General features: G+C 44.8%; 1 protein-coding gene across 3 annotated transcripts; it reads left to right on the forward strand.

Moving 5' to 3' along the window:
• Window positions 1–25,737, forward strand: CACTIN (cactin, spliceosome C complex subunit). Of its 3 annotated transcripts, none has more exons than XM_078771151.1 (10): window positions 35–1,033; window positions 1,097–2,110; window positions 3,161–3,256; window positions 3,355–3,500; window positions 5,166–5,328; window positions 5,494–5,611; window positions 21,419–21,608; window positions 23,153–23,275; window positions 23,367–23,668; window positions 24,344–25,737. In XM_078771151.1, exons 1-10 carry the CDS (start codon window positions 293–295, stop codon window positions 24,832–24,834), a joined length of 3,384 nt encoding a protein of 1,127 aa, XP_078627277.1. In that variant the 5' UTR covers window positions 35–292; the 3' UTR covers window positions 24,835–25,737. The 3 variants fall into 3 exon arrangements, with proteins under 3 accessions (XP_067966500.2, XP_078627277.1, XP_078627279.1); XM_078771153.1 differs by having other exon boundaries at window positions 147–981; window positions 1,045–2,110; XM_068110399.2 differs by having other exon boundaries at window positions 1–2,110.
• Window positions 25,738–26,292: the final 555 nt, after the last annotated feature.

Here is a 26,292-nt window from a genome sequence, read left to right on the forward strand (position 1 = left end):
AAGCCTTTGGAGTTTAAATAAGGGAAGGAGTTCCAAGTCGCCATGTTCAGTTAGGCAATGATATTGATTGCTGGCGTGGTGGCTGTGTATATATATCAATATCATATGGCGTAACCTTTGAATTGCAGCGCAGTGGGCGGTGATATTTTTCAGTGACCGCTTTGAGGTGAAAGTTCAGCAGTAACGAGGCACAGGGTTTAAAATTAAACGAGTAAGATTAAAAGAGGCTTCCGGTCCGCTCATTGGATCAACATTGCGGCCTGCTGGGCCGCAGGGACGGCAGAAAGAGGTGATGGTGAGGTCCGGGTCATCCACGGACTCGGAATATGACTCGGACAGCGTGAGCGAAAGGTATAAGCGTGAGAGGAGAGGAAGCAGTGAGAGGAAGAAGGAAGAACAAAGGTACGTGAAGAGCGAGAAGGGAGAACGAGGCAGAGACGAGCGAGATACAAGGCAACGGCCAACGATCTCGCATAGTTCATCTCGCGAAAGGACGAAGTGTTTAAGAAAGGAAGAGTGGACTGATGATAATGTAAGAAGTGCCAGGGAAGAGGTAGACAAGAGGTCTCATAAGCAGACTGATGATGATGATGATGATGATGTAAAAAGTGCCAGAAAAGAGGTGGACAAGAGGTCTCATAAGCGGGCTGATGATGTAAGCAGTGCCAGGGAAGAGGTGGACAATAGGTCTCATAAGCAGACTGATGATGATGATGTAAGAAGTGCCAGAAAAGAGGTGGACAAGAGGTCTCATAAACAGGCTGATAATGTAAGAAATGCTAGAGAAGAGATGGATAAGAGGTCTCATAAGCGGACTGATGATGATTATGATGTAAGAAGTGCCAGAGAAGAGGTGGATGAGAGGTCTCATAAGCGGACTGATGATGATTATGATGTAAGAAGTGCCAGAGAAGAGGTGGACAAGAGGTCTCGTAAGCGGGCTGATAATGTAAGAAGTGCCACAGAAGAGCTGGACAAGAGGTCTCGTAAGCAGAGGGATGATGATGATGATGTAAGAAGTGCCAGAGAAGAGGTGGACAAGAGGTCTCGTAAGCAGAGGGATGATGATGATGATGTAAGAAGTGCCAGAGAAGAGGTGGACAAGAGGTCTCGTAAGCAGAGGGATGATGATGATGATGATGATGTAAGAAGTGCCAGAGTAGAGGTGGACAAGAGGTCTCGTAAGCAGAGGGATGGCAGAGAGAAGAGGCACGTTGATGACAGGACGTATGTGAAGAGCGAATCTTCGCAGAGGATCCCTGGCGAGGCGAAAGACATGATGGAGATTGATGGAGAAACTGACGGCTCTTCTGCAGGGACGAAAACCAGAGGACGGTGCCGGTGGAAATTGCCCAAGAATCGAGAAGATTCATCTGGGAGTGAGAGAGGCAGGGAGAGCTTCCGAATGGAAGAACGGAGGCAGTATCGATCTTCATCCGGAGAAAGAAGACTTGGGAAGAGCATACACAAAGACGGGTCAGAATCCTCTTCAGAAGGGAGAAGCCATCAAAGAAAGAGGCAGAAGGAAAATGTTGATTTTGAGAATGCAAGTAGGAGTATGAAGAAGAAGAATCGAAAGCATAGATCTTCAGAATCATTCCACAGCAGCACAGAAGAAGAAGAGGAGCACTTAAGCCGGCAGAGTTGCAGAGAAAAGGATTATAAGAAAAGAGAGGTCTCAAGTAGGTCCAGGCGTAGGTCTCCGTCATCTTCACCGGTGCGTGAAACTCGGAGATCGAAAATGGCCAACATTGAAGACTCAACATCTTCAAATCCTAAAAAGGCTGAAGAGGATTGCAGAGATGTTTTGGCCCAACGGTTTTCCGAATCCCGTTCTTCTTCTTCTGACTCTTCTGGAGTCAGAAGTGCAAAAACGTCCCTTTCAGCAGCTGAGAAGAAGAGGCTGAAGGAGGAGCAGAAGAGAGAGAGGGAAGTGGTGAAGGCATTGGAGACCCCCGAGGAGAAGCGTGCACGACGACTCGCCAAGAGGGAGGCGAAGGAGAGACGCCGGAGACAACGTATGGGATGGAGTGAAGAATACATGGGCTACACAAATGCCGACAATCCATTTGGGGACAACAATCTTTTAGGAACTTTCTTTTGGCACAAGGTGATATTGCATGTCCTCTACCACTAAAGTGACTTTTTCCAGCTACTACACGCAGCTTCACTCCTGTCCAATAGGATAGTGACTTGGACCTGTATAATCTGGTGTTTGATGCCATCAGAGGACATTGGCCGTCATTGTGTCCTTCACCAAGAGTATGCGAGTTGTCGCTGGTACCTTGAACAAATGAAATAATCTTACACAAACCACCTTCAGTTGAATGTCAGGCTCGGTACTGCCGGAGCAGTTTCTTGGCAAGCGTTGTTATACGGGATGGTTTGCCGTTGCCTTCCCAGCAGTAGTTAGGACAGCAATTTGGAATGTGTTCATAGTTTCGAAGATAGCAAGCCCACTCTTCGTGAAGGACACTGTGGGATCCTTAATGTCCACGAACTAATGCTAGCAGACGGGACGCCCAGTTTAACGTCCAGCCGAGGGACGGCACACACATTGATGAATAACCCTGCCTGTGAAACACCGGGATGGCGGTTTATAGCTGGGTCGGTGAAACCCAGGCTAGACTACGTAGACATGAGTGTGCATACCTTAGGCCTGACTAACTGGTTTGTACAACACTTGGGTGAAATTTCCTCCCCTCGGACAGTTAGAACGGTGCATCAACTCAATTGAACTTTCATCAAAGTACGCTATCCACCGTGCGTGCAGGCACAATTTGACATTTCGGGCTGCCCCTATTTTGCTCCGACGAAGGGTGAACTCCTGAAACGTCGGCTTCTCCTTGCTTCCCATGGCGGTTGGCATACTTCTGTCGATGTTCTGTTAATTCCATCCACTCATAAACCATCACCGTGCTTCGTATGCAGGGCATTGCATCAATGAGGGCGTCGTTCTTCAGAGGGCTGTTAAGCTAGTTGTCCTGTGTGCGCATTCGCTTTTGGACTCCAAAAATCCCACAGTGCATTTCGAAAAGTAGACCATTGTTTTCTGTTCCTCTAATTCTTTTTTTGAAATCTGTTGCACGCCATAATTCATGCACGTGGAATTATGTTCCTGGTTTTCATCTCTGAAATCACAAGGTGTGTGTTTGTCCAGGCTTTGGAGCAGAAAGGCATCGCGCACCTATGTGTCAAGGAAAAGAAAGATCGAAACAAACGTATCCAGGCAGAAAACCGTCTGGAGCTACAGAAGGTAGAATGGTGCGAGTGTGAGAGAGGGAGATTTTTGGTGCACTCGTGCAATGGATGGCGCAGCAAAAGCGATATAAACCACGTTTTTCCTTCTTGCAGGTAAAAGAGCTGAGGCAGGAGCGTGAACGCGAGCAGAGTTTGAGGGAGCAGGAGCTCGAGCTGCTGCAGCGTGAAAAGGAAGCCGAGCATTTCAAGCAGTGGGAGGAGCAGGAGGACTCATTCCACCTCCAGCAGGCCAAACTCAGGTGCCACTGCTTGTCGACTTGGGTCTTGTTTACTTTGGACTGTATACAACAAACAACAACATGCATTTTAAGGCCATTCTCCCTGCTAGAGCGGGGGTTAGCCTTGCGGGCCCCATGACAATCTTCTCCATTTTGCCCTATTTTCTGCATCTCCCCTTTTTAGCCCCCTTGCCCGCATTTCGTCTTCCACCACCTTTAGCCACCTTTTACTTTGGACTGTATGTTATATGATTTTTACCCTGCATATACAAAGTGAAAAGCAATTGGTTCACTTTGTCTTTCTGTCCACAAACGTCAGTTTATGATCGAAGAACGACTTCATTTCGATTGAATATTATATTTTGAACACGAATCGAAACGTGGATCAGAAAACGAACTTGTTGTTTGCCATTGCTTTGGCTCTGAGTTTGTCCGAATCGCACGTGCGTAGAGAGGAGTGAGGTAATTTTTAAGCCATGAAGCCGCTGGCTATGTTCTTCCTTCCTTCCATCCATCCATCTGTCCGGCAAAAATGAAGAAGAATCTTTCTAACCTCACCGTGTTTCATTCTGGAGGGTTCTAAAGTGTAATTCTAGAAGGTTCTAAATGGTAGTTCTAAGAATCTAAAGGGTGATTCTAATGGGTTTTGTTTGTTTCTAGGCTTTGCCTACTTCATATAAAAAATGCCAAACTGAATCACTTCCTTCAGACACGGGTGCGATTTTTATTTATTACTAGCCGAAAGCACCCGGCGTTGCCCGGGTTCTTTTTGAATGAATTTACTACTATAATTCAGCTTTTACTCGCGGCCGTAGAAGATTGACTACTATAATTCAGCTCAGCTTTTAATTGTAAAATTGGCCCAGCCTGGCCGAGCCCGTCTCGGCCGGCCTCATCACCTAGCCTATAACTTTCCCGGGGCCCGTCCCAACATTTTTGGTTCTTTTTGAATGAATTTACTACTATAATTCAGCTTTTACTCACGGCCATAGAAGATTGACTACTATAATTCAGCTCAGCTTTTAATTGTGAAATTGGCCCAGCCCGGCCTCGGCGGCCTCGGCCAACCTCGTCACCTAGCCTATAATCTTCCCGGGGCCCGTCCCAACATTTTTTGTATCAGAGGTTTCCTCCTATCTTTCACCGTTCAGGAGATTAGCGTGTGCAAACAAACAAACAAACAAAAACGTTCTTTTATATAATGATATAGAAGATTATTTATTTATTTATTTATTTATTTATTCGCGATCTGCCTGTCTGACAGTCAAACAAAATCGAAAATCATTCCGAACAGGGAACTTACTGTTTTAAGGACGTCATCAAGGATGTAAACAACAGGCATGAAGAACTAATGTAACGTGTTGAAAAGGTGGTGTAAAAGACGCTGCATCAGTGGCGTTAAACCTCCGAATTTTTTTCTACAACCTTTAAAATCTTTTTTAAATTTCAATTGAATAATATTATTGAACGCTGTCGAACACAAATTGCCTTCTTGGCACTTTCAAAACCTTCCATTTAGCAGTACATGGACAAAATATTATGACATTTTTCATTATCTCGACCAATGAAATTTGCTGCTTGCAGACTTCGCCCATCTCCCATTTTTCTCATGACTGCACGGTAAGGTGTTTTATGAACCCTCAAGTTAATTATTTATTCTCATCCACCCATTACCTTCTATCACAGGTCCAAGATCCGTATCAAGGATGGGCGTGCCAAGCCCATAGACCTTTTGGCAAAGTACATCAGTGCTGAGGATGATGATCTGGCCCTGGAGATGCATGAACCATACAGTGTACTCGCAGGACTTGCTCTCACAGATCTGGAGGACTTGTTGGAGGACATCCAGGTATCTTCAACTTCATGCCATTCAAACTGTCGTTAAAAAAACCAACATCTGGTTGATCCTAATAGCATAACTTGTGTAATATGTGTAAACTATGGTATTTCTTGAATGAGGAGCCGAGAAGCAATCTATTAGAGCGACCCAAGTCTACTTTTTATTTTTGTACAGGTATACATAGAGCTTGAGCAGGAGAAGAATGTGGACTTCTGGAGAGATATGACAATCATCACAGAGGACGAGCTGACTCGTCTCCGCAAGCTTCAAGCCGAGCTGGGACTTGGACCTGGTACAACACCTAGACAATCTTGAACTGAACTTTAATTTCAAATTTCGAGCTTTTCTTGCTATTTATGTTTGCACACCTCACCCTTTAACACCTTAGCAGCATCGTGTTTTTCACAAAGAAATTTTTTTTTTTAACATTTAACATTGTGCCTGGTATGAAACTATTAAATTTTCACCACTTTGCGCTGTGAACCAATCCCACCAAACATCACTCGGTCTTTAAAGATCAACAACACCCTTTCCATTGTTTCTTCTGTGCTTTCATGTCCCAGGGTTGGTGGAGGGGGTGTGGTGATGCATTATCTCTGATTATCAAATATATTGTACAAGGGTGAATCATGTCGATTTTTTGGGAGCAGTGTTAGATTTAATCTGACCGTGTTTTATTCAAGGCTGAATAGGGTCACGATGTCTTATCTTGTGCACGATGCTTCACAAACAGCATGGGTTCTGCCAAAACAGTTTCCTTGGCTGGGGTTACAATCCTGGGCCAATCTGATGCAGGAAGTCAGGGCAGGAATTTGGAATTTGTTCATAATGCTGGAGATAGCTCGCCTACTCTTCACGAAGAAGACCCAGATATTTAAGGTCCACCAACCGATGCTTGCAGATGGAACGTCAAGTTTAACGTCTATCTGAGGACAAACATTTATGAATCACCGTTCCTGTCTTCGTTTGTATAAAGCACGAGGCTGTGGGGTAGCATCATTGGCTGAGAGCGTGGCTGAGCTGCTGATGCAATGCCCTCTGCTGTTTAGTGCAGGACGTTGGTCATGGTGCCAGTGATAGCTTGCCCACTCTTCACGAAAGACACCATGGGATATTTAACGTTCATCAATGAATGCTGGCAGACAGGAGGCCCACTTGATGTCCACCTGAGCTATATAGCACACCTTGCCTGTGAAACATCGTGATGACAGTTTATAGTTCGGCTGAGATTCAAACCCAGGCTAGACAGCTCCGAGGTGAGTGTGCGTACCTCTAGAGTCTAGGACATCCTGTCAGCTCCACCTTGCCTATGAAACACCAGGATGACAGTATATTACCGGTTCAGGATTCAAACCCTGGCGAGACAGCTCCGAGGCGAGTGTGCGTACCGCTAGGACATCCTGTCAGCTCCACCTTGCCTATGAAACACCAGGATGACAGTATATTACTGGTTCAGGATTCAAACCTCGGCTAGACAGCTCCGAGGTGAGTGTGCGTACCTCTAGGACAGGGGTGGGGAACCTTTTTCCTGTCAAGGGCCATTTCGATTTTTAGAACATCCTTCGAGGGCCATGCTAAATTATTGAATACATATATCGGACTCACCTAATGCGATGGCTGGAACTGTTTCTCTTTGGCGAGGCGTTTGGTGTCAGGTGGTAGTGATGATGATGCTACTCGCAGCTGGTTTTGCAGGTTTGGGTCAGTCAGTCTTGAGCGGAACCGAGTCTTTACAAGAGTCAGTTTTGAAAAGAACTGCTCACAGCTGTAGGTCGTCCCAAACAGTGATGCAAACTTCAGTGCATGTCTCATCAGAATGGGAAAATCCTCAGCACGTACATACAGTTTGTAGAACTCGAGCAAAGGGAGGTTGTTGTACCTAGCTTTGAGCTCGTCATTGCTTTGCAGCTCAATGATTTCGTGTTGTAGGTTGTCAGGCACATCAGCTGGTTCCACATTAAACGGCGTGGCAAATATGTTCAGTTCCCTTTGTTTACTTTTCATGTCCTGGAACCTCTCTCCAAATGCCTGGAGGAGTTTTGCACACTCAGCAGCATATTCAGATGTCACAGCAGGCTTTTGTTCTTGCAGAGTGGGAAAATGGATAGTGTTTCCCCTTTCCAGTTGCACTTGCCACAGCTTTAGTTTAGCTTCAAATGATTTCACATGTGATTGCAGAGAGCTGAGAAGCTGGTTGGGACCTTGGAGCTTGACGTTCAGCTCTGACAGGTACTTGGTAATGTCCACCATGAAGCCCAAATCACACAGCCACTTGCTATCACTGAGTTCCATGACAGGTTTCCCCTTAATCTCCATGAACTGTTTCACTTCTTCTCTCAGTGAGTAAAACCGTGTGAGCATATTTCCGCGACTCAGCCACCGCACCTCACAGTGGTAAACCAGATCTCCGTACTCTGACTCTAGTTCACTCAGTAGCTCCTTGAACTGGCGGCTGTTCAGCCCTCTGCTTTTGATGACGTTTATGGTGGAAACGACAGTTGTCATCACATTGTTGAGCTTCAGGGACTGTGCACACAGATTCTCTTGGTGTATGATACAGTGGCATACAACTAACTCACTTGGATCGAGACTGAGACGACTCATTTCTTTTTTGAACAATGCAGTCAATCCCTTTTGCGCGCCAACCATGGCTGGGGCTCCAACTTGTCAAACTGCAGTTCGAATTTGTTCATAGCCAAAACAACTTGCTCAAACAAATCCTCACCTTTGGTGGTGCCATGCATGGCTTGCAAAGACAGCAACTCCTCCCTCGTATCAAACTCAGCTGTAATCCCCCGCACAAAAATGGCTAGTTGGGCGGTGTTTGTTATGTCCGTTGTCTCATCGCAGGCAAGAGAGAAAAACTGGAAATCTCTTGCGGTGTCCTTCAGTGTTTTCTCAATATCTTGTGCCATGTCAGTAATCCGATCTGAGACAGTTCTTCGAGACAAACTGACACTTTGGAACAATTTTACTTTGTCCGGTGCGAGCAGCTCCGCAGTGGCAACAAGGCACGCCTTCACAAATTCTCCTTCTGAATGCGGCATCAGCTTCTTAGCGATTAGCTCACTCACCACAAAACTAGCATGCGTAGTGTTGTCTCGGTCAGATTGTGGTCTTATGAAGACTGCTTGTTGAGCACCAAAACTCCGCCGAAGAACGTTAACTTTATCCAAGCGCATTTGTCCTTTCAACTCGTCCAGTTTAGCATGTTTCGAGCTGTAATGACGCTCGAGGTTGGCCTTTTTCATCACCGAGAGCGCTTCCTGACAAACTAGGCATACTGGCTTGCCTTTGACTTCCACAAATAAATAATCGTTTGCCCATTTCTCTTGGAAAGCGCGACATTCCGCATCTACCTTTCTTTTCTTGTTAGTCGCCATGTTTGCATATACTGAATGAAATGATGACATGAGATCACGCGATCACTTGACTGTCCGGAAGGTCGCATATCGCAGTTACGACTGTCCGGAACTCACTTGACTGTCCGGAAGGTCGCATATCGCAGTTACGATTAATCGCAAATTAGTTTTAATTTGATGGCAATTATTCTGTTAGCGCCAACATATTTTGCCAACGTCAAATAAATGAATAAGTTCTCAAATGTGCCGTCCGAGGCAGCGTCTGCTCGCCACGTTCGGCATTCGTTGACTGTTACAACACGTGAAAGCTCGCTCCTCTCTGATTGGTTGAATCGTTTTTGGCCATAACTTGGTTACCCTTTGTCCGATTAATTTAAAACCTTGAAAAGGAGAGATTACTGGAATTATAGATAGATGAATTGCCTCGCGGGCCGGATCAAACGGTCTCGCGGGCCGTATACGGCCCGGAGGCTGGAGGTTCCCCACCCCAGCTCTAGGACATCATGTCAGCTCCACCATGCCTGTGAAACACCAGGATGACAGTATATTACTGGTTCAGGATTCAAACCCAGGCTAGACAGCTCCGAGGTGAGTGTGCATACCGCTAGGACATCCTGTCAGCTCCACTATGCCTGTGAAACACCAGGATGACTATATTGCTGGTTCAGGATTCAAACCTAGGCTAGACAGCTCCGAGGCGAGTGTGCACACCGCTAGGACATCCTGTCAGCTCCACCATGCTGTGAAACACCAGGATGACAGTATATTACTGGTTCAGGATTCAAACCCAGGCTAGACAGCTCCGAGGCGAGTGTGCATACCGCTAGGACATCCTGTCAGCTCCACCATGCCTGTGAAACACCAGGATGACAGTATATTGCTGGTTCAGGATTCAAACCTAGGCTAGACAGCTCCGAGGCGAGTGTGCATACCGCTAGGACATCCTGTCAGCTCCACCATGCTGTGAAACACCAGGATGACAGTATATTACTGGTTCAGGATTCAAACCTAGGCTAGACAGCTCCGAGGCGAGTGTGCATACCGCTAGGACATCCTGTCAGCTCCACCTTGCCTATGAAACACCAGGATGACAGTATAATACTGGTTCAGGATTCAAACCCAGGCTAGACAGCTCCGAGGTGAGTGTGCGTACCTCTAGGACATCCTGTCAGCTCCACCTTGCCTATGAAACACCAGGATGACAGTATATTACTGGTTCAGGATTCAAACCTAGGCTAGACAGCTCCGAGGCGAGTGTGCGTACCGCTAGGACATCCTGTCAGCTCCACCTTGCCTATGAAACACCAGAATGACCATATTGCTGGTTCAGGATTCAAACCTAGGCTAGACAGCTCCGAGGTGAGTGTGCCTACCTCTAGGACATCCTGTTAGCTCCACCTTGCCTATGAAACACCAGGATGACAGTATATTACTGGTTCAGGATTCAAACCTAGGCTAGACAGCTCCGAGGCGAGTGTGCGTACCGCTAGGACATCCTGTCAGCTCCACCTTGCCTATGAAACACCAGGATGACAGTATATTACTGGTTCAGGATTCAAACCTAGGCTAGACAGCTCCCAGGCGAGTGTGCATACCGCTAGGACATCCTGTCAGCTCCACCATGCTTGTGAAACACCAGGATGACAGTATATTACTGGTTCAGGATTCAAACCTAGGCTAGACAGCTCCCAGGCGAGTGTGCATACCGCTAGGACATCCTGTCAGCTCCACCATGCTTGTGAAACACCAGGATGACAGTATATTACTGGTTCAGGATTCAAACCCAGGCTAGACAGCTCCGAGGCGAGTGTGCATACCGCTAGGACATCCTGTTAGCTCCACCTTGCCTATGAAACACCAGGATGACAGTATATTACTGGTTCAGGATTCAAACCTAGGCTAGACAGCTCCGAGGCGAGTGTGCATACTGCTAGAACATCCTGTCAGCTCCACCTTGCCTATGAAACACCAGGATGACAGTATATTACTGGTTCAGGATTCAAACCTAGGCTAGACAGCTCCGAGGCGAGTGTGCATACCGCTAGGACATCCTGTCAGCTCCACCTTGCCTGTGAAACACCAGGATGACAGTATATTGCTGGTTCAGGATTCAAACCCAAGCTAGACAGCTCATATATGAGTGTGCGTACCGCTAGGCTACCCCGCCAGCCATCCCAATGGAAAACTGTTTTTAATCAAAGCTGTTTGTCCAGTTCTGGGAGAGTTAATTTAAGTGCAATTTACATTCCAGCGCCATTTTTTAAATCTGATGTTTGTTAATTCTTGGGAAAGTATTAATGTCATTGCATCATGTTCAAGGGATCGTCATCTTGGTGGTGCTTTAATCGTGCTTCTCTTTCACTGAAAAAAAGGAAATTATCCTTAAATTAACAATCATGTCTCGCTAAAATAACTTTCGCATCAATCACGGGCTGTCAGCCTGTTTGCAAACGGGACTACAAAAAGGAAAGTTTCCTTCTCAGTTCGGAGCAAATATGAATTGGTTTGTCATTTTCCCTTCATTGCTTCTCTTCTACCAGAGGCACTTGTAAAAGCGACAAATGAAATGCACAAGCGATGAAAACACACAAACACACAAACACACAAAGACACACACGCAACAAATGCTGGAAACTCAGCATTTCTGTTTTTATTCCTTACTAGCAAAGGTACCCAACGTTGCTGGGTAACACAAGTCCCTTCGTGACAGGAATATGAGTAGGTGGGGGGTGGGAGGTGGGGGTGGGGAGCTGAGGGGGGGGGGGGGGGGGGGGTGGGTTGGGAAGTGGTGAGGGGGGGGGGGTTTCAGAGTGAGAGACAGAGATATGAGAAAACGTTATTTATTCATATACACCGGAAGGATTGACAGGAAGAGCAGCAATCATATTTGTGGGAAAATTGCATGCTCAGTCAGGGTCGCCCAGATAGCTCAGATGACAGAGCACTGGTACAGTTTTCCAGAGGACTTGGGTTCGATTCCTGGTCTGGGCGTGTAATTTTCCCACATACATCAATTTAAGTTTTAAAAAAATGAAACCAAACGATATTATTCAATAATTATTGTATTCCATAGTTGGTTCACATGTGCAATTTATTACATACAAAGATTTTTCAAAGTATTGTTTAATTACACAGCAGGAAAAGTGTTACCTCAGCTAAAGTAAACTCTTTATATACACCTTGGGAACATGAAAAAATATAATTAGACTACGGTTTGATCACCAACTTCTGTTTTCAGTCGCTGTACTTTTGTTTTACTCAGTAATAAAAATAACTAATTCCCTAGTCGGGAACCCTGCTCTCCCTCCTCAGCCCTCCTCTCCCCCTCTCTGCCCATGTCGCGTCTGACCAGATACATTCAAAACGGCTATTGAAATGCATTTTATGTCATCTCATGTCGATTCTCAGAGATGAACTTATAAGAAGGGGCGTGATGTCTGGATGTCTGTCTGTCCGGTCATCTGTCCGTCCGTTAACTTTTTGCTATTTTTGCGACTCCTCCCTTATCACCCGGTTGATTGTTCTGAAACTTGACCCATGAATACAAGACAGTTGCCCACACAGTTGCCTGGGCTTTGATTTATTGATTTTGGGTCATGGGGGCTCTGGGGGGGGGGGGGGGGGGTAAACCCCAAACTTCGCATTCCTACTTGTCAATTATTTACCAACCGATTGCTCTGAAACCCGATACAGCCCTTCTGCTCTATGGTCCGCAAGTTCGCTCTGTCTTGCATTTTGCGATTCTGGGTTTTTCGAATTCGGATCATGGGAGCTCCCGGGGTGGGGGGAGGTAGTGGGAGAAGGCAGTGGTGGGGGGAGGGGGAGGGAGAAGGTAGGGGAAGGGGAGGGGGGAGTCAAAGGCGGATGTAGGGAGGTTACCTCCTGAAACTTCTGATCCCTACTCGTCCCTTATTTACCAACCGATTGCTCTGAAACCCGATACAGCCCTTGTACTCGATTGTCCACAGGATCTCCCGGTCTTAGATGTTTTCATTTCGGATCAGGGGATCCCCCAAATCGGAAGTGGTCTGAACTGACCATCAGTCCACTCGGGGCTATTTTTGCCAATAAAACACCAATATTTGTCTGATTTATCACCTTTTGCTGTAACTGAGTCTTAATCCATCTTGGCGAATATGAAAAAATAAAATCAGATTGTGAATTGAAGTTGAGATAAAGTTGTAAGGGAGGCTGCATGGACTTTATATTACAGGCCTTAATTTTATTCCAAATGCATATTTGTTCAAAAACACTAACTTCCGTCCAGTTTTCCTTTCTGTTCTTTGCAACGTCTTGAACCATCTTACTGACTATGAAAAATGAAATCTGATATCGAATTAGAGTTTAGAAAAAGCCATTTGAGTCAGAAAGGGGAAGCCCCTCCCTGAACGGACGGACAGCCAAATTAGAGAGTATCATAGTGTAGCTATAAATATATACATTATGGTGTAATGATTTTTAAATGAATCTTTTGTTTTTTTATTTTATGATGTAATTCACGCCAAAAATAATGAATATCTATATTATAATAGCCGTAGATTGTCTGTCTGTCTGTTGGGCGTCTGTCCGGGGTGTGGCTTACTCGGTTTGCAGAGTAGCTCCACCCATAGCTCCACCCATTCTGGGAGAGGCTTCATATAATTATAAACAAATATCCGCCATTTTATTAACTCGCATAGCTTTGAGGCCTGTTTTGTAGGCCCGTGGTGTCTTGCTCTCTCTCCCAGTTTTATTTCAAATCAAATTCGATATATCATTTCATTTTTCACAGTCGCTAACATAGTTTTAGACTCGGTTGAAAAAAAACGGGAAGAAAATCCAATGAAAGTTGCCGTTTATAGAACGAAATGAATTCTCAAAGGCCTGTAACTTCAAGGCCATCGAGTCTCTCTCACGCCTTTATCTCCAATCTAACTCACCATCTGATTTCATTTTTATTCATGGTTTTAGATTCGGTGTCAGCAACGCGGGAAAACGCAGAGATATATTTTTAAAAATACACCATATCACCGCCCAACAGCCAACAAGTATCATACACCGCCCAACATGACACAGGCGGCAACATTTCGACATTATCGCTTTTTCTTTAAACCGAGTGAACCGAGCCGAACCGAATAAACCGAGTGAATTCACCGTTTACTTTTGATGACAGTCGTCACAAAACGACATATATTTCTTCGTTTTTATTTCATTCAACATTATTAGCCGGAATTAAAATACGGTTCAGGAAATTACCGAGAGATATTTCTTCGTTTTTTTATTTATTAGTTATTTGCGCATACACTTTAAATAGGTTTATTTGAAATGTTTAATTTTCACAATGTAATTTATTTGTCATTTGATGATACACTTCCTCTTGATACACTTGATACACTTTCGAGACACTTCCTCTTGACTCGTGACAATTCATGCGTTGCGTGGAAACTTCCATTTCCAAAATGAATGACACAGTCGATGAAGAACGCAGACTTGAACAGGATGCAGCAAGAAAACGAATGAGAAGGGCGAACGAGTCCGTCGTCGAACGTCAATGCAGACTTGAACAGGATGCAGCAAGAAAACGAATGAGACAGGAGAACGAGACAGTTGAGGAACATGAACACAGACTCGCACAGGATGCTGCTGCAACAACGATGAGGTGCGAGAACGAGACCGTCGATGAACGCCAACACAGACTCGCACGGCATGCTGAGCAACAAAGACGTTGGAGTGCTCAGCAAACATATACAACCGCAGCCATAATGAATCCGGCCGAAGTATCCGATAATATTGTTCAAGAGCATAATTGCGGTCCAATGACGTCACCATGTGTGTACTGTTCTGCACACCATTTCACAAATGAATCGACAGGACAAGGGGATGGATTTACACTGTGTTGTTCCAAAGGAAAAGTTACATTGCCTCCACTATTTGCCGTACCTGCTCGACTGCAACAACTTTATCAGGGTGATGATGGAAAATGTCGCAACTTCCGAGACAATATCCGGAATTACAATTCGGCATTAGCTTTTGCATCAATGGGTGCTCAGATCTCATCTCCTCCAGGAAATGGACCATACTGTTTCAAAATCCACGGTCAAATTTACCATCGCTGTGGTCCATTACATCCATCACATGTACATGAACAAGCACAATTTGCACAATTATTTATTTTGGATACAGCTCAAGCTACAAAGGAACGTATGAATCGACCTGAGAATCACAGATGTTTGCAAGAATTGATGGCAGAACTGCACAACATACTATCTGACGTTAATCCTTATGTCACATGTTACAAGACTATGTTCGAGCGTGAACAGGAAGAAATCAGGAAAGCTGTCCTTGAAGATCGCCTCCCTTCTACCTTGGAAATGCATTTTCGTCGACTGTGTGCAGACGACCAAAGACGTTACAACATACCAACTGCTGATGAAATTGCTGCTGTCTTCGTTAGTGGACAAGATGGTGAACCACCTGCAAACAGGGATTTCCAGGTTCATTTGCATGACCAGGGCTTACACAATCTCTCTCCATTTTCCTCTCACATTGATCCCATGACATATCCCATTCTCTTTCCACATGGCGAGCCTGGATGGATGATAAACATGCCTCACCAGCGACAGACTGCGGTTCGAAACAAGGTAACTCATCGTGAATTCTATGCCTACCGACTGGCTATTCGAAATTAATTCAGCACTATCCATTCTTCGGGGAAATTGTTCCAGCAGTATGTTGTCGACGGATATTGCAAGGCAGAAGCAAATCGACTGCAATACTTCAAACAAAATCAGGAAACCCTTAGAGCCATGGAATACAGAGGACTACTGGACCACGTCCAGAACGTTGCTGCTGATAACCAACATCCCGTCGGTCGTATCGTCATTTTGCCGTCGAGTTTTGCAGGGAGTCCAAGAGCTATGCAGCAGAACTACCAAGATGCTATGGCCATTGTTCGCAAATTCGGAAAACCAGATCTTTTCATCACGTTCACGTGTAATCCAAAATGGACAGAGATACAAGAAAACATCGGACAACACCAACGAGCTGAAGGCAGACCAGATTTAGTGGCACGCGTGTTTCATCTGAAATTAAAAGAGTTAATCGACGATATAACGAAGAAGCACGTGTTGGGCAAAGTACGTGCATTTCTCTACGTCGTCGAGTATCAGAAGCGTGGCCTACCGCATGCCCACATATTACTCATGCTGTGCCAAGAAGATAAAATTTGAACCGCTGAAGACATTGACAGAATTGTTTCCGCACAAATTCCTAATTCAAATGAGTCACCAGAGATCCATTCCTTGGTGAAGTCTCACATGATACATGGTCCGTGTGGCACTTTAAATCGCCATTCGATTTGTGTGAAAGATGGAGTGTGCAGTAAAGGCTTTCCAAAAGCGTATGCTGCAGAGACACTTGCGAGCATAGATGGCTATGCCCTTTACAAGCGTCCCCCAAATGGACCCACCATAACCGTTCATGGAACCGATGTTGATTGCCAATATGTGGTCCCATTCAATGCTTATTTACTGAAGAAGTACAGAGCACATATCAACATTGAGGTTTGCGCAAGCATAAAGAGTATAAAGTACTTATTTAAATATGTGTACAAGGGACATGACTGTGCCAGCATCGAAATTCGAGAGCGTGGGAGAGTGGAGGTGGACGAAATAAAGACCTATTTGGACTGCAGATATGTCAGTGCCCCAGAGGCAGCATGGAGATTGATGGAATTTGAAATGCACAAACAGTCCCATTCCATCACCAGACTTGCGGTACACTTACCTGAATTGCAGACTGTTGTGTTCAGGGATGGTAACGAGGAAGAAGCCATTGTACAACATAGGGGTACAACACTTACAGCTTTGTTTCAGTTAAACCAGAGAGACCCTGAGGCACGAAGTTATCTGTACCATGACATTCCAAAATATTACGTATTTGAAGATGGACGAAAGACATGGAAACTTCGACGCCGGGGCGGCAACAAGGTTATCGGACGCATGGTTTCGGCAAGCCCTATGGACATTGAGCGCTTTCATCTTCGTGTACTCCTGCTGCACTGCCCTGGTAAAACATCATTTGAAGATCTCAGAACCGTAGATGGAGCAGTTTGTGAAACATACAAGGATGCAGCCAGGAAATTACATTTAACAGAAGATGATACAGAATGATACAGAATGGGACAGGTCCTTAGCTGATGGAGTTATCTTTGCCATGCCACAACAATTGAGATCTCTTTTTGCAACCCTATGCATATTCTGCACACCAACAGACACGTCGGCACTGTGGGAAAAATATAAAAACGACCTTTGTGAAGATTTTGTGCACAGCGGCCATATCTTGGAACAGAGTATTTTCATGGCATTGCGAGAAATACAGTCCTTCCTCCTGAGACATGGACAGACCTTGGAAGCATTTCAGTTACCAGTACCTCCAGACACTGTTGAAGATCTTTCGAGCGATGATTATCAGTATGTACCGGGAGATGAACATGAAAAAGGTGAAAACAACAGACAACTACTAAATGATGACCAAATCAGAATTGTAGATGAGGTCCTACAGGCCGTTCATTGTAGGGACCAGTACACAGGCAACCGGTTGTTTTTCGTTGATGGACCGAGCGGAAGTGGCAAGACCTTTCTCTATAATACGCTTCTGCACATCTTGCGAGGCCAGTGTCGTTTGGTTCTTCCAATGGCGTACTCGGGCATTGCAGCAACATTGCTAGCAGGGGGCCGTACATCGCACCATCGATTTAAATTGCCAGTGCCCATTTTGGAAAACTCCACATGCAACATATCACCTACGAGTAAAGATGCAGATGCTCTAAGGAAGGCCAACCTATTCATTTGGGATGAAGCACCTATGGCTCCAGCATATGCTTTAGCGGCTGTTGATCGATGTCTCCGGGATGTAACCAGCAACAACATTCCTTTTGGTGGAAAGGTCTTACTTCTTGGTGGGGACTTCAGGCAGGTTTTGCCCGTTGTACCTCACGCTGCACCTGCAGCAATCATCGCCACATGCATCAAGCGTAGCAAGTTGTGGCCAAAGTTCAAACAGCTGAACTTAACATCAAACATGAGAGCTAATGATGACGAAGAATTCTCAAAATGGTTACTGTCGGTTGGAAATGGGACTGTGGAAACAATTCCTGACTCAGATTTAATACGACTGCCTGATCGTATCTGTGTAGAAGACAACATTTCTTTAGCAGAGGCTGTTTTCGGTAATTTGAACGAAATCCATTCAAACTATGATGCGCTGGCACAACGAGCCGTGTTGTGTCCAAAGAATGAATCCACATTTGTGATCAACGATGAGATACTGGATGCATTTCCTGGGGAAGAAAAGACGTACTTCAGCGCTGATTCCATTGTCTGTGATGACCCTGAAGAGGCACTAAATTATCCTATGGAATTCCTAAATCAATTAACTCCTTCTGGAATGCCATTGCACAAACTTCGTCTCAAAGATGGTGCTGTCATCATGTTACTCCGTAACTTTGATCCGAAACAGGGACTGTGCAATGGTGCAAGATTGGTTGTTAAAAGATTGTTGCCAAACATAATAGATGGAGAAATAATTTCTGGCAGTCACAAAGGAACACGCACATTTATACCCAGGATTAGTATTGCACCTTCCGATACAACACTACCATTCGTACTCAAACGCCATCAATTTCCAGTTCGTGTGGCATTCTCTTTCTCAATAAACAAGAGTCAAGGTCAAACATTACACAAAGTTGGGATTTACTTACCAGAACACGTCTTCAGCCATGGCCAATTATATGTTGCATTGTTGCGTGCTAAACGATTTGAGGATGTCAAGGTAAAGGTAGTCAGTAATGGCCACAGTGGAATCTTCACCCGTAATGTTGTTTACCCGGAGGTCCTGCAGTGACACCATTCAGGCAACAAAAGGAGGGCACGAAGGAAAATAGTTAATTACTCCGACACATTTAGTTGCGGTGATTGAAATATCACCGGACCATTGTTGCTATTTTGATGCTTTTTACTGCTGTTTTGATGCTTTTTCACTGCTGTTTTGATGCTTTTTCACAGCTGTTTTTTCACTGCTGTTCTGATGCTTTTTCACTGCTGTTTTTTCACTGCTGTTTTGATGCTTTTTCACTGCTGTTTTGATGCTTTTTCACTGCTGTTTTGATGCTTTTTCACTGCTGTTTTGACGCTTTCCACTGTTGTTTTGATAGTGTTTTGATGCTTTTTCACTGCTGTTTTGATGCTGTTTCACAGCTGTTCTGATGCTTTTTTGCCGTTTTTTTAAATATAAAAATCTCATTTCAAAAAAAGAAATTCCAAAAAAATCTCACAATGATGAGTGATGACATATAATTCACCGAAAACGTTGAAGCAACCGCATAATATTACGGTGATGTTTAACTCTGAGTGAGAATAGTTCTAAATTTTAAAAACTTTCTTCTGATATTTGTGATTTATTTCAAACAAACTGTATTTCCCATCTACACGGGCATGTATTCCTATTAACGTTATGTAAAGTACATAAATTGTGTGGATTACATCATTTGTGGATGTGATCAATTGCCAGTAACCATTTTATATAACTGAATGTGCAGGTGCAGCATCTAACTCAATATGTCGAAATGTCACACACATCCATGCCCGTGGGATTCCCACGGGTGACCCCGCTAGTCTTACTATAATTCACCAAATGTCCGTCCGTCCGTTCGAAGGTACCGCAAAAACGGCTGAACCGATCACAACGATATTTTGGGTGGGTATTCCTGGGACCCCTAGGAGTAAAATAGGCTATATTGTTTTTCCAATTTTTTCAAGTTTTCCAGTTTTTCCAAACACGATGGAATATTATTGTTCCGGATCTCTCCGTCGGCCTCTTGTCCCCTTATCAAGGGGGGATTAATCCCCTCGTCTATGACTGACCGACGTGGTCTTGAAGCTGCACAGCTCCCTCCGGAGAGGCAGGGGTGCAACCCCGTTCGCGACCGCGGACAGATGTTAATTGCCGAGCGGTTTAGCAACCGCGGCACGAACCATTAGCAGGGACTAAACCCGATCCTGAAACGTTGGCCAAAATCGCGCCACAGGTTTTCAATGGGGAAATCACAAAGACGACCGGACGAGCATGAAGAAGAAGAACGAAGGTAGGAAATACAAATATAATTTATTACTAACTATTATTTCCACAATCAAAAGAACCAAGGAGAAGGAAAGATAATAAAATAAAGACAGAAAAAATGGAAGGACCAGAAGATACAGTGCAATTACTAGCTTACCTATTCAGTCTTACTTAACCCCAGGACAAGACAGACGACGGTCAGACTCACACGAATGGGAAATGAAGGCAGGAACGAATGGCGGGAAGGAGAGGAAGGTTCAACTGGAACCGGAGCATGGTCGGGCCGGGAGTGAGCAGCCGCCGCCCCTTCTCGATCGGTTTCGCACGGCGGCGTTCCTTCGCGGCCACGGTCGAAACTGCCGTCAAAGCTCAAAGCTGCGGTGGTTAAAGCTGCGGTGGTTCAAGCTGCGGTGGTTCAAAGCTCATGGGACATCCCTCTCTCATCTCCTGGATCACGCAGCTCTTTTGGGGGCGTCGCGTGACGGGTTATATAGGCCACACCCTCGAACCTTCGCGAACCTCCCCGATCGTTATCTCTCCGCCCTCTCAAGCCAAACCCCTCGTGCTTGGTTGGTCGGCAAGGGCTCTCCTGGCTCCACCCTCTGATGACGAGGTGGAGACACGCCTTTCTTCTCCGAGCTGGAGCACATGGCAATGGCGGCAAATGCAGAAAACCGCCCAATGCAGTTGGCAATGGAGGCTTTGCAGAAAACCGCCCAATGCAGTTGGCAATGGAGGCTTTGGGATATGGAAGGGAACTATTTTATGTCATCTGATGCAATGCAGTGTCAACTAGTGGGAACAGAGCCTTAAACTACATAGAATAAGGAGATAACTATTTAGAAGGATATATGATTTGCTACGTGCATGTATATGGATTAACTAGGAGGACGACCTTTGACCCTTACACTATGGAGGGTGATATTTACAACAAGATTCATGACACTTACAACAATAAAAAAAAACACAGGATTCTCAAATCCGCAACAATATTTACCGATATGAACAGTGATGTGGCTTTTGTTGAAATTCTACGTACCAGGAGAGAGTAGATCGACTCCTGACGAACTCTTCCTGTATAAACGTGCGGCTCCGAAGTAACATGGCAGCGTGTGCAAAGCGACTAAGAAACAGGTGTAGCGGCCGCTTCCGTGTTACAGATTTGGCGCGCACTCTTCACACATAAACGTGCGACTGAGAAAGACGTGTAGCGGCCGCTTCCGTTTTGCAGAATTCAATCTTTTTTCAAAATGCGTGCCATGTACTGTTTAGATTTTGATGATTTGCGTGTGATATGATTCAACGGATGTTTATATGAATCGTTTAAAATAAAAAAAGCCTTCAATTTCTGATATTTTGCCTTTTCATTTGGGCCTCCCAATTGAAGCCCCGCCCATAGGGCGGGTACCGTTGCTCGTAGTTTTTAATTTGAATTGAATTGCATTTATTCATGTTTGTGTGTAGTTGAGCAGTTTCAGTGTTCATTTCTGAGGAAGCTAAGTTGGTCGTTGTGTGGATCGGTATGATGCAGAGTGCACTGTGTTTGCAATGAAAACATGATCATAAACATGTTTGTTTTGAATCATAGCCAACCTGCCTGGAGTGCAACAGCGGGTACAGTGATGTGTTTTCTTGTGCAGGCGATCGTAGAGAGGGAATCAACCCGTCTGTAAGCGGGGATGTTCAAGGAGTTTTCAAGGGCAAGTCGTATGGGCAGCTGCAGGCATTGAATGCGCAGATTGAGAACAAGATCTTGAGCGGACAGGCACTTGACATCGGCTATTGGGAGTCTCTTCTGCAGCAGCTCAGGGCTTACATGGCTCGTGCACGGTGTGTGTTTGTGTGTGTGTGTGTGTGTGTGTGTGTGTGTGTGTGTGTGTGTGTGTGTGTGTGTGTGTGTGTGTGTTGCCTGTGTGTTGCCTGTGTGTTGCCTGTGTGTTGCCTCTGTGTTGCTTGTCCCATGTGTTCTCATCCTACATACCCTACACATTGTGTCCTTTGCAGCCCATGTTCTTTTGAACTGAGCGGTCATTTGGTTGAACTTTTGCAGTAAGGATAGTTAGGCATGCTATGTATGAAGAACACAAGCAGAGCCTGAATAACATTGAGAATAGGAGGTTTGATATGGTGGAAATAGGAATTTGATAACAATAAAAGGAATTGTGCCTTTTTTTTTTTTCTTCTTTCATGGAGCTTGATTCACTTGGGAAGGGGGGAGGGGTGAGGTGGAGGTGGTGGGAGTAGTGGTGGAGGGGAAACAATCCATTAGACTACACCTCACCCCTCTTTATTTGAACTATGTTGGAAAGGTATCCTACAGTCTCAACTTCAAATATTGCTGTGTAGTGGGGCGGCTTAGCCCAAATATTCAAAAGAATTGTGCATTTTGTGATACAAGCACCAAATTTGGCACACTAGTAGACTATCATATTATGAAAAGATCTGGATATTGGGCCATCTCAGATTCAGAGATTTGATTTTTGCAAGATTTGCAGATTTTGCAAGCTGAGATTGCAACGCCAGGGACGGCCGACTCCTTCCTACGAGCTGCCCACGTCACCCGCACAAGAAGAGCTCATCAAATCACTGCAGCGGCACTGCACATCCTGCAACACCGTGCGTATGAACGCCAATGTATGACATATGCTGATGATGCAGAAGACCTGCCTGAGTTCGAAGACTGGTGTCACCAGAGAGGAGAAGACATTCCCAACTTTCAGTACTGGGCAACTGTGCTGGAACTAGAGATGTTGGTACTGGTCTACGTGCGTTCTCTGCGGCAGGCTTCATTCACGACGTACCTTGATGCCCTGACGGAACTGGTCCCATGGTTCCATGCCTTAGACCACACACACTATGCCAGGTGGGTCCCTGTTCACCTGAGGGACACGGTTGCACTCCCAATGAAGCACCCAGATGTAGCCAGAGAATTCAGGGCTGGCAACTTCACTGTACAGAAGACGAAGAAGGTGTTCTCTTCGATCCCAATCGAATCGAAATCTTGCAAAAATCAAATCTCTGAATCTGAGATGGCCCAATATCCAGATCATTTCATAATATGATAGTCTACTAGTGTGCCAAATTTGGTGCTTATATCACAAAATGCACAACAGGTTTGCTATGCTGCTACACTAGTGATGTTATTGGATTGAAGTTTGAGTAAATGAGATCTGCTCTGTAATCTGAATAATTCATGTCAAGCAGATGTGTAACTATGTAAAGACAAGTGCTTCGTGGTTTGGAGCTTCTGGTGGCTGATCATTTGCCTGTTCGGCTATACTGCATGTGCCTTGCTATTTTTTTTTTTTTTCCTGAATACGTGTTTCAACCTAATGGCTCGACTCTACCTAAATTTTATTTTTGTGCAAATGCAGTCTTCGTGAGCGACACCAGGCTGTGCTCAGACAGAAGCTCTTCAAGCTGAAGCAGGAGCAGGGAGTTGCCAGCGCTCCACTCTTCCCCATAATTAAAACAGAAGAAGAGGAAGAGATTACTCGGTAAGCTTTTATGGTTGATCCCAGTATTATGTCTTACCATTTGACCTTTTATCTTTCAGTCGTGAAATCACATTTCTGGTACCCTTCCCAGATCCGACACAAACAAGACTCTTACGGAAGATACTGAAGTGAAGGGACCTGCTGAACCTAGTGTCGAGGATCAGAGTACAACTTTTGGTGAAGAAACTGGGGACACCAATTCTGGTGCAGCTGGTACCGAGTCTGTATTGACAGAACAAGATGTTTTGGAGCAAAGCATGGAAGAGTGCGAGGCTGGTGGGTACACGCCTCCTCGCCTCGATCCAACAGCCTTGCCCTCGGATGCAGATATCCGCGACCCTGATGAGGATGAAGCTCGGCTAGATTTCGTTCGAAGCCGTTTGTTGGCCACAGGTAAGAGCATTTTCTTGCTGGTCAATCTTGCTACTTGCCAACCATGCAGTCTTTTATGTATTCTGGTACTCATGTATCAGTTTTGGGGCTGGGGCTATGCAGCCGTGAAGGAAATGGTGCAATGATTGTAGGTAAACGCACTCATGAAATTTCGCAATTTTTATACCAATTTCTTCATGGCTAGAACAGTCCTTAAAACGATACAGGAATACCAGGATAAACATGATTGTAAATAAATATATAACAATAACAATATTTAACAAACTTGCCCAACAGTGTTAAATGTCATTATCCTTATAATTACCCTCGCCTGAGGAGAGGGGTATTGCATTTGAGTCCGTTTGTTTGTTTGTTTGTCCACACAGAATAAATATGATTTTCTCTGCAACCGTTGGTCCGATTGACAGGAAATTTTCACCATAGGTGCAACTCCACCTGTATAATTTTTTTATGATAATTATGATGTCATAGGTCACGTGGTTCGGCCGCCATATTTATTTTAACACAAAAGCCTTTAAAACCACTGAAAATACATCCTGGTGAGGTTTTGCAATCTCTGATTGCTCTTTCTTAATATATTGTGATAAAAGAACAAGGCCTTTACCTTTACCGTTACTTTATTAGTCTTCCCTCTGTCTAATCCTCTTATGTTTGTTTTTGTCTTTCTACCTGCAGGACGTGCAGACGAAAGTGCAGATGAGGCATTTGAGCGGCAAGCTCGTGAAGGGATGTGTGCGGATGAGGCACGGTTCAGTGTGGAGGTTCCCGTGTCCGATCGTCTCTACTTATGGTCGGACAAATATCGCCCACGCAAACCTCGTTTTTTCAACCGTGTTCACACTGGGTTTGAGTGGAACAAGTACAACCAGACGCACTACGACTTTGACAATCCGCCTCCAAAGATAGTGCAAGGCTACAAGTTCAACATCTTCTACCCTGACCTGATTGACAAGAAGAGCACGCCACAGTACTTCTTGGAGTCGTGCAGCGACAACCGGGACTTTGCGATACTCCGTTTCCGAGCAGGCCCTCCGTACGAGGACATTGCGTTCAAGATCGTGAACCGAGAGTGGGAGTATTCGCACCGGCATGGGTTCCGCTGCCAGTTTGCAAACTCTATTTTCCAACTATGGTTCCACTTCAAGCGTTTTCGATACCGGCGCTAGAATGGACTATGTTTGGGAAGAAATCCATCACAAAGCGGGATTTTTGGGCTCTTCAAAAACATGTGATGACATTGAGACCAAGGCTAGTTTACTTAGCATTTACAGCCATATTATTTTGTTTTCTCATCCCTCGACTGTAAGCACGAGTGTATGGTTTTGGCTGTTTTTTCTACTCTGCTTTCTTTCCCTACTTTTAATCCCTCCCCCTCAATATTCAGTGGCGTAACCACCATAATTGTACTGGCCCTGGTGTGATCGGACCTCACCGTTTTAATGATCAGTTCCCTGCATTTGGAATTGAAGCTGAACTTGCTCCTATTGAAGCAGCTACCTGTTGTGTTTTCTTTTATTTCATATTAAAATGTAATATTATCGTGTCTACGGGGATGCAAATGCAGACCCGCCTCACCGAAGCAATATGCATCACAAATGACCAAAATTAAATGAGACCGCTCGAGCAGACAAACGTAGTTTTTTTCCCCTTGGATGGGATCTGTATCCCGCTCGTCTTTAAAAATGGGTTTGACAACCATTTTTGGGTTTTTCCCAGGGATTTACCAATTGGGCCGAACAGTTTGCACATGAGAGAAGGTGGGAATCGGGTGACGCACATATCTTAAGAAATGAGGTTTGTTTGTCATCAGACAACACGAATGGAGAATTCTGGGATGAAAGGGCGACTGAAACAAATGAAATCATTACCCCGGGCTGTCTTGAGAAACAAGGGAATGGGCAGAGTCTACGAGCAGCAAATTTGATCGATCATGATTACGTAAAACGCTGCAACATTTTGTCCAATTACTGCTAAACGGAACCGTTTGGAAGTGTCAAAAAGACTATTTGTGTTCGACAGTGTTCATGTATATAATTCAATTGAAATAAAATAAAGATTTTAGACATTTACCACTGTTGATAGTCTTATACACCACCTTATTTAACAAGTAACATTAGTTATTCGTGCCTGTTGTTTGTGCCCATTATAATATACTTAAAAACAATAAGTGGCCTGTTTGGAATGATTTTTTATTTTGTTTGACTGACCAGCAGAGTAAAAACAAGAATGACCACACTGTGGTCACAACCTGTGACACGATCTGGTAATGTGCCGATTGGGAAACGTGCATTTAAAGCACTTTTAAAAGATGAACAGCAAGATTTGGAAATGCACATTTGATGCGCTATTAAAAGATTAGCTCAACACGTCTCACTCATGGCAGCCTCCAACACGGTTATATTAGAATGAGCTGATTCGTCACAAAGTCACAGATTGTGTAACTTCAGTATGGGTGGGGCCTTTCAAAAATTATGTAACGCTCTTTTTAGTTACACAGGCTTGATTAAACCTTACTAATAATATTTATTTGACGTTGACTTGATTATTTTTTTTGTGGGGCATCATCATGAGTAACACTCAACCCAAACAAAGCTAATGGAAATGTGATGCAACAAACCCCGCCA

This window comes from Myxine glutinosa, chromosome 1 (genome assembly GCF_964187855.1).
Source record: "Myxine glutinosa chromosome 1, kmMyxGlut1.1, whole genome shotgun sequence".
In the NCBI taxonomy this organism is placed as follows: domain Eukaryota; kingdom Metazoa; phylum Chordata; class Myxini; order Myxiniformes; family Myxinidae; genus Myxine; species Myxine glutinosa.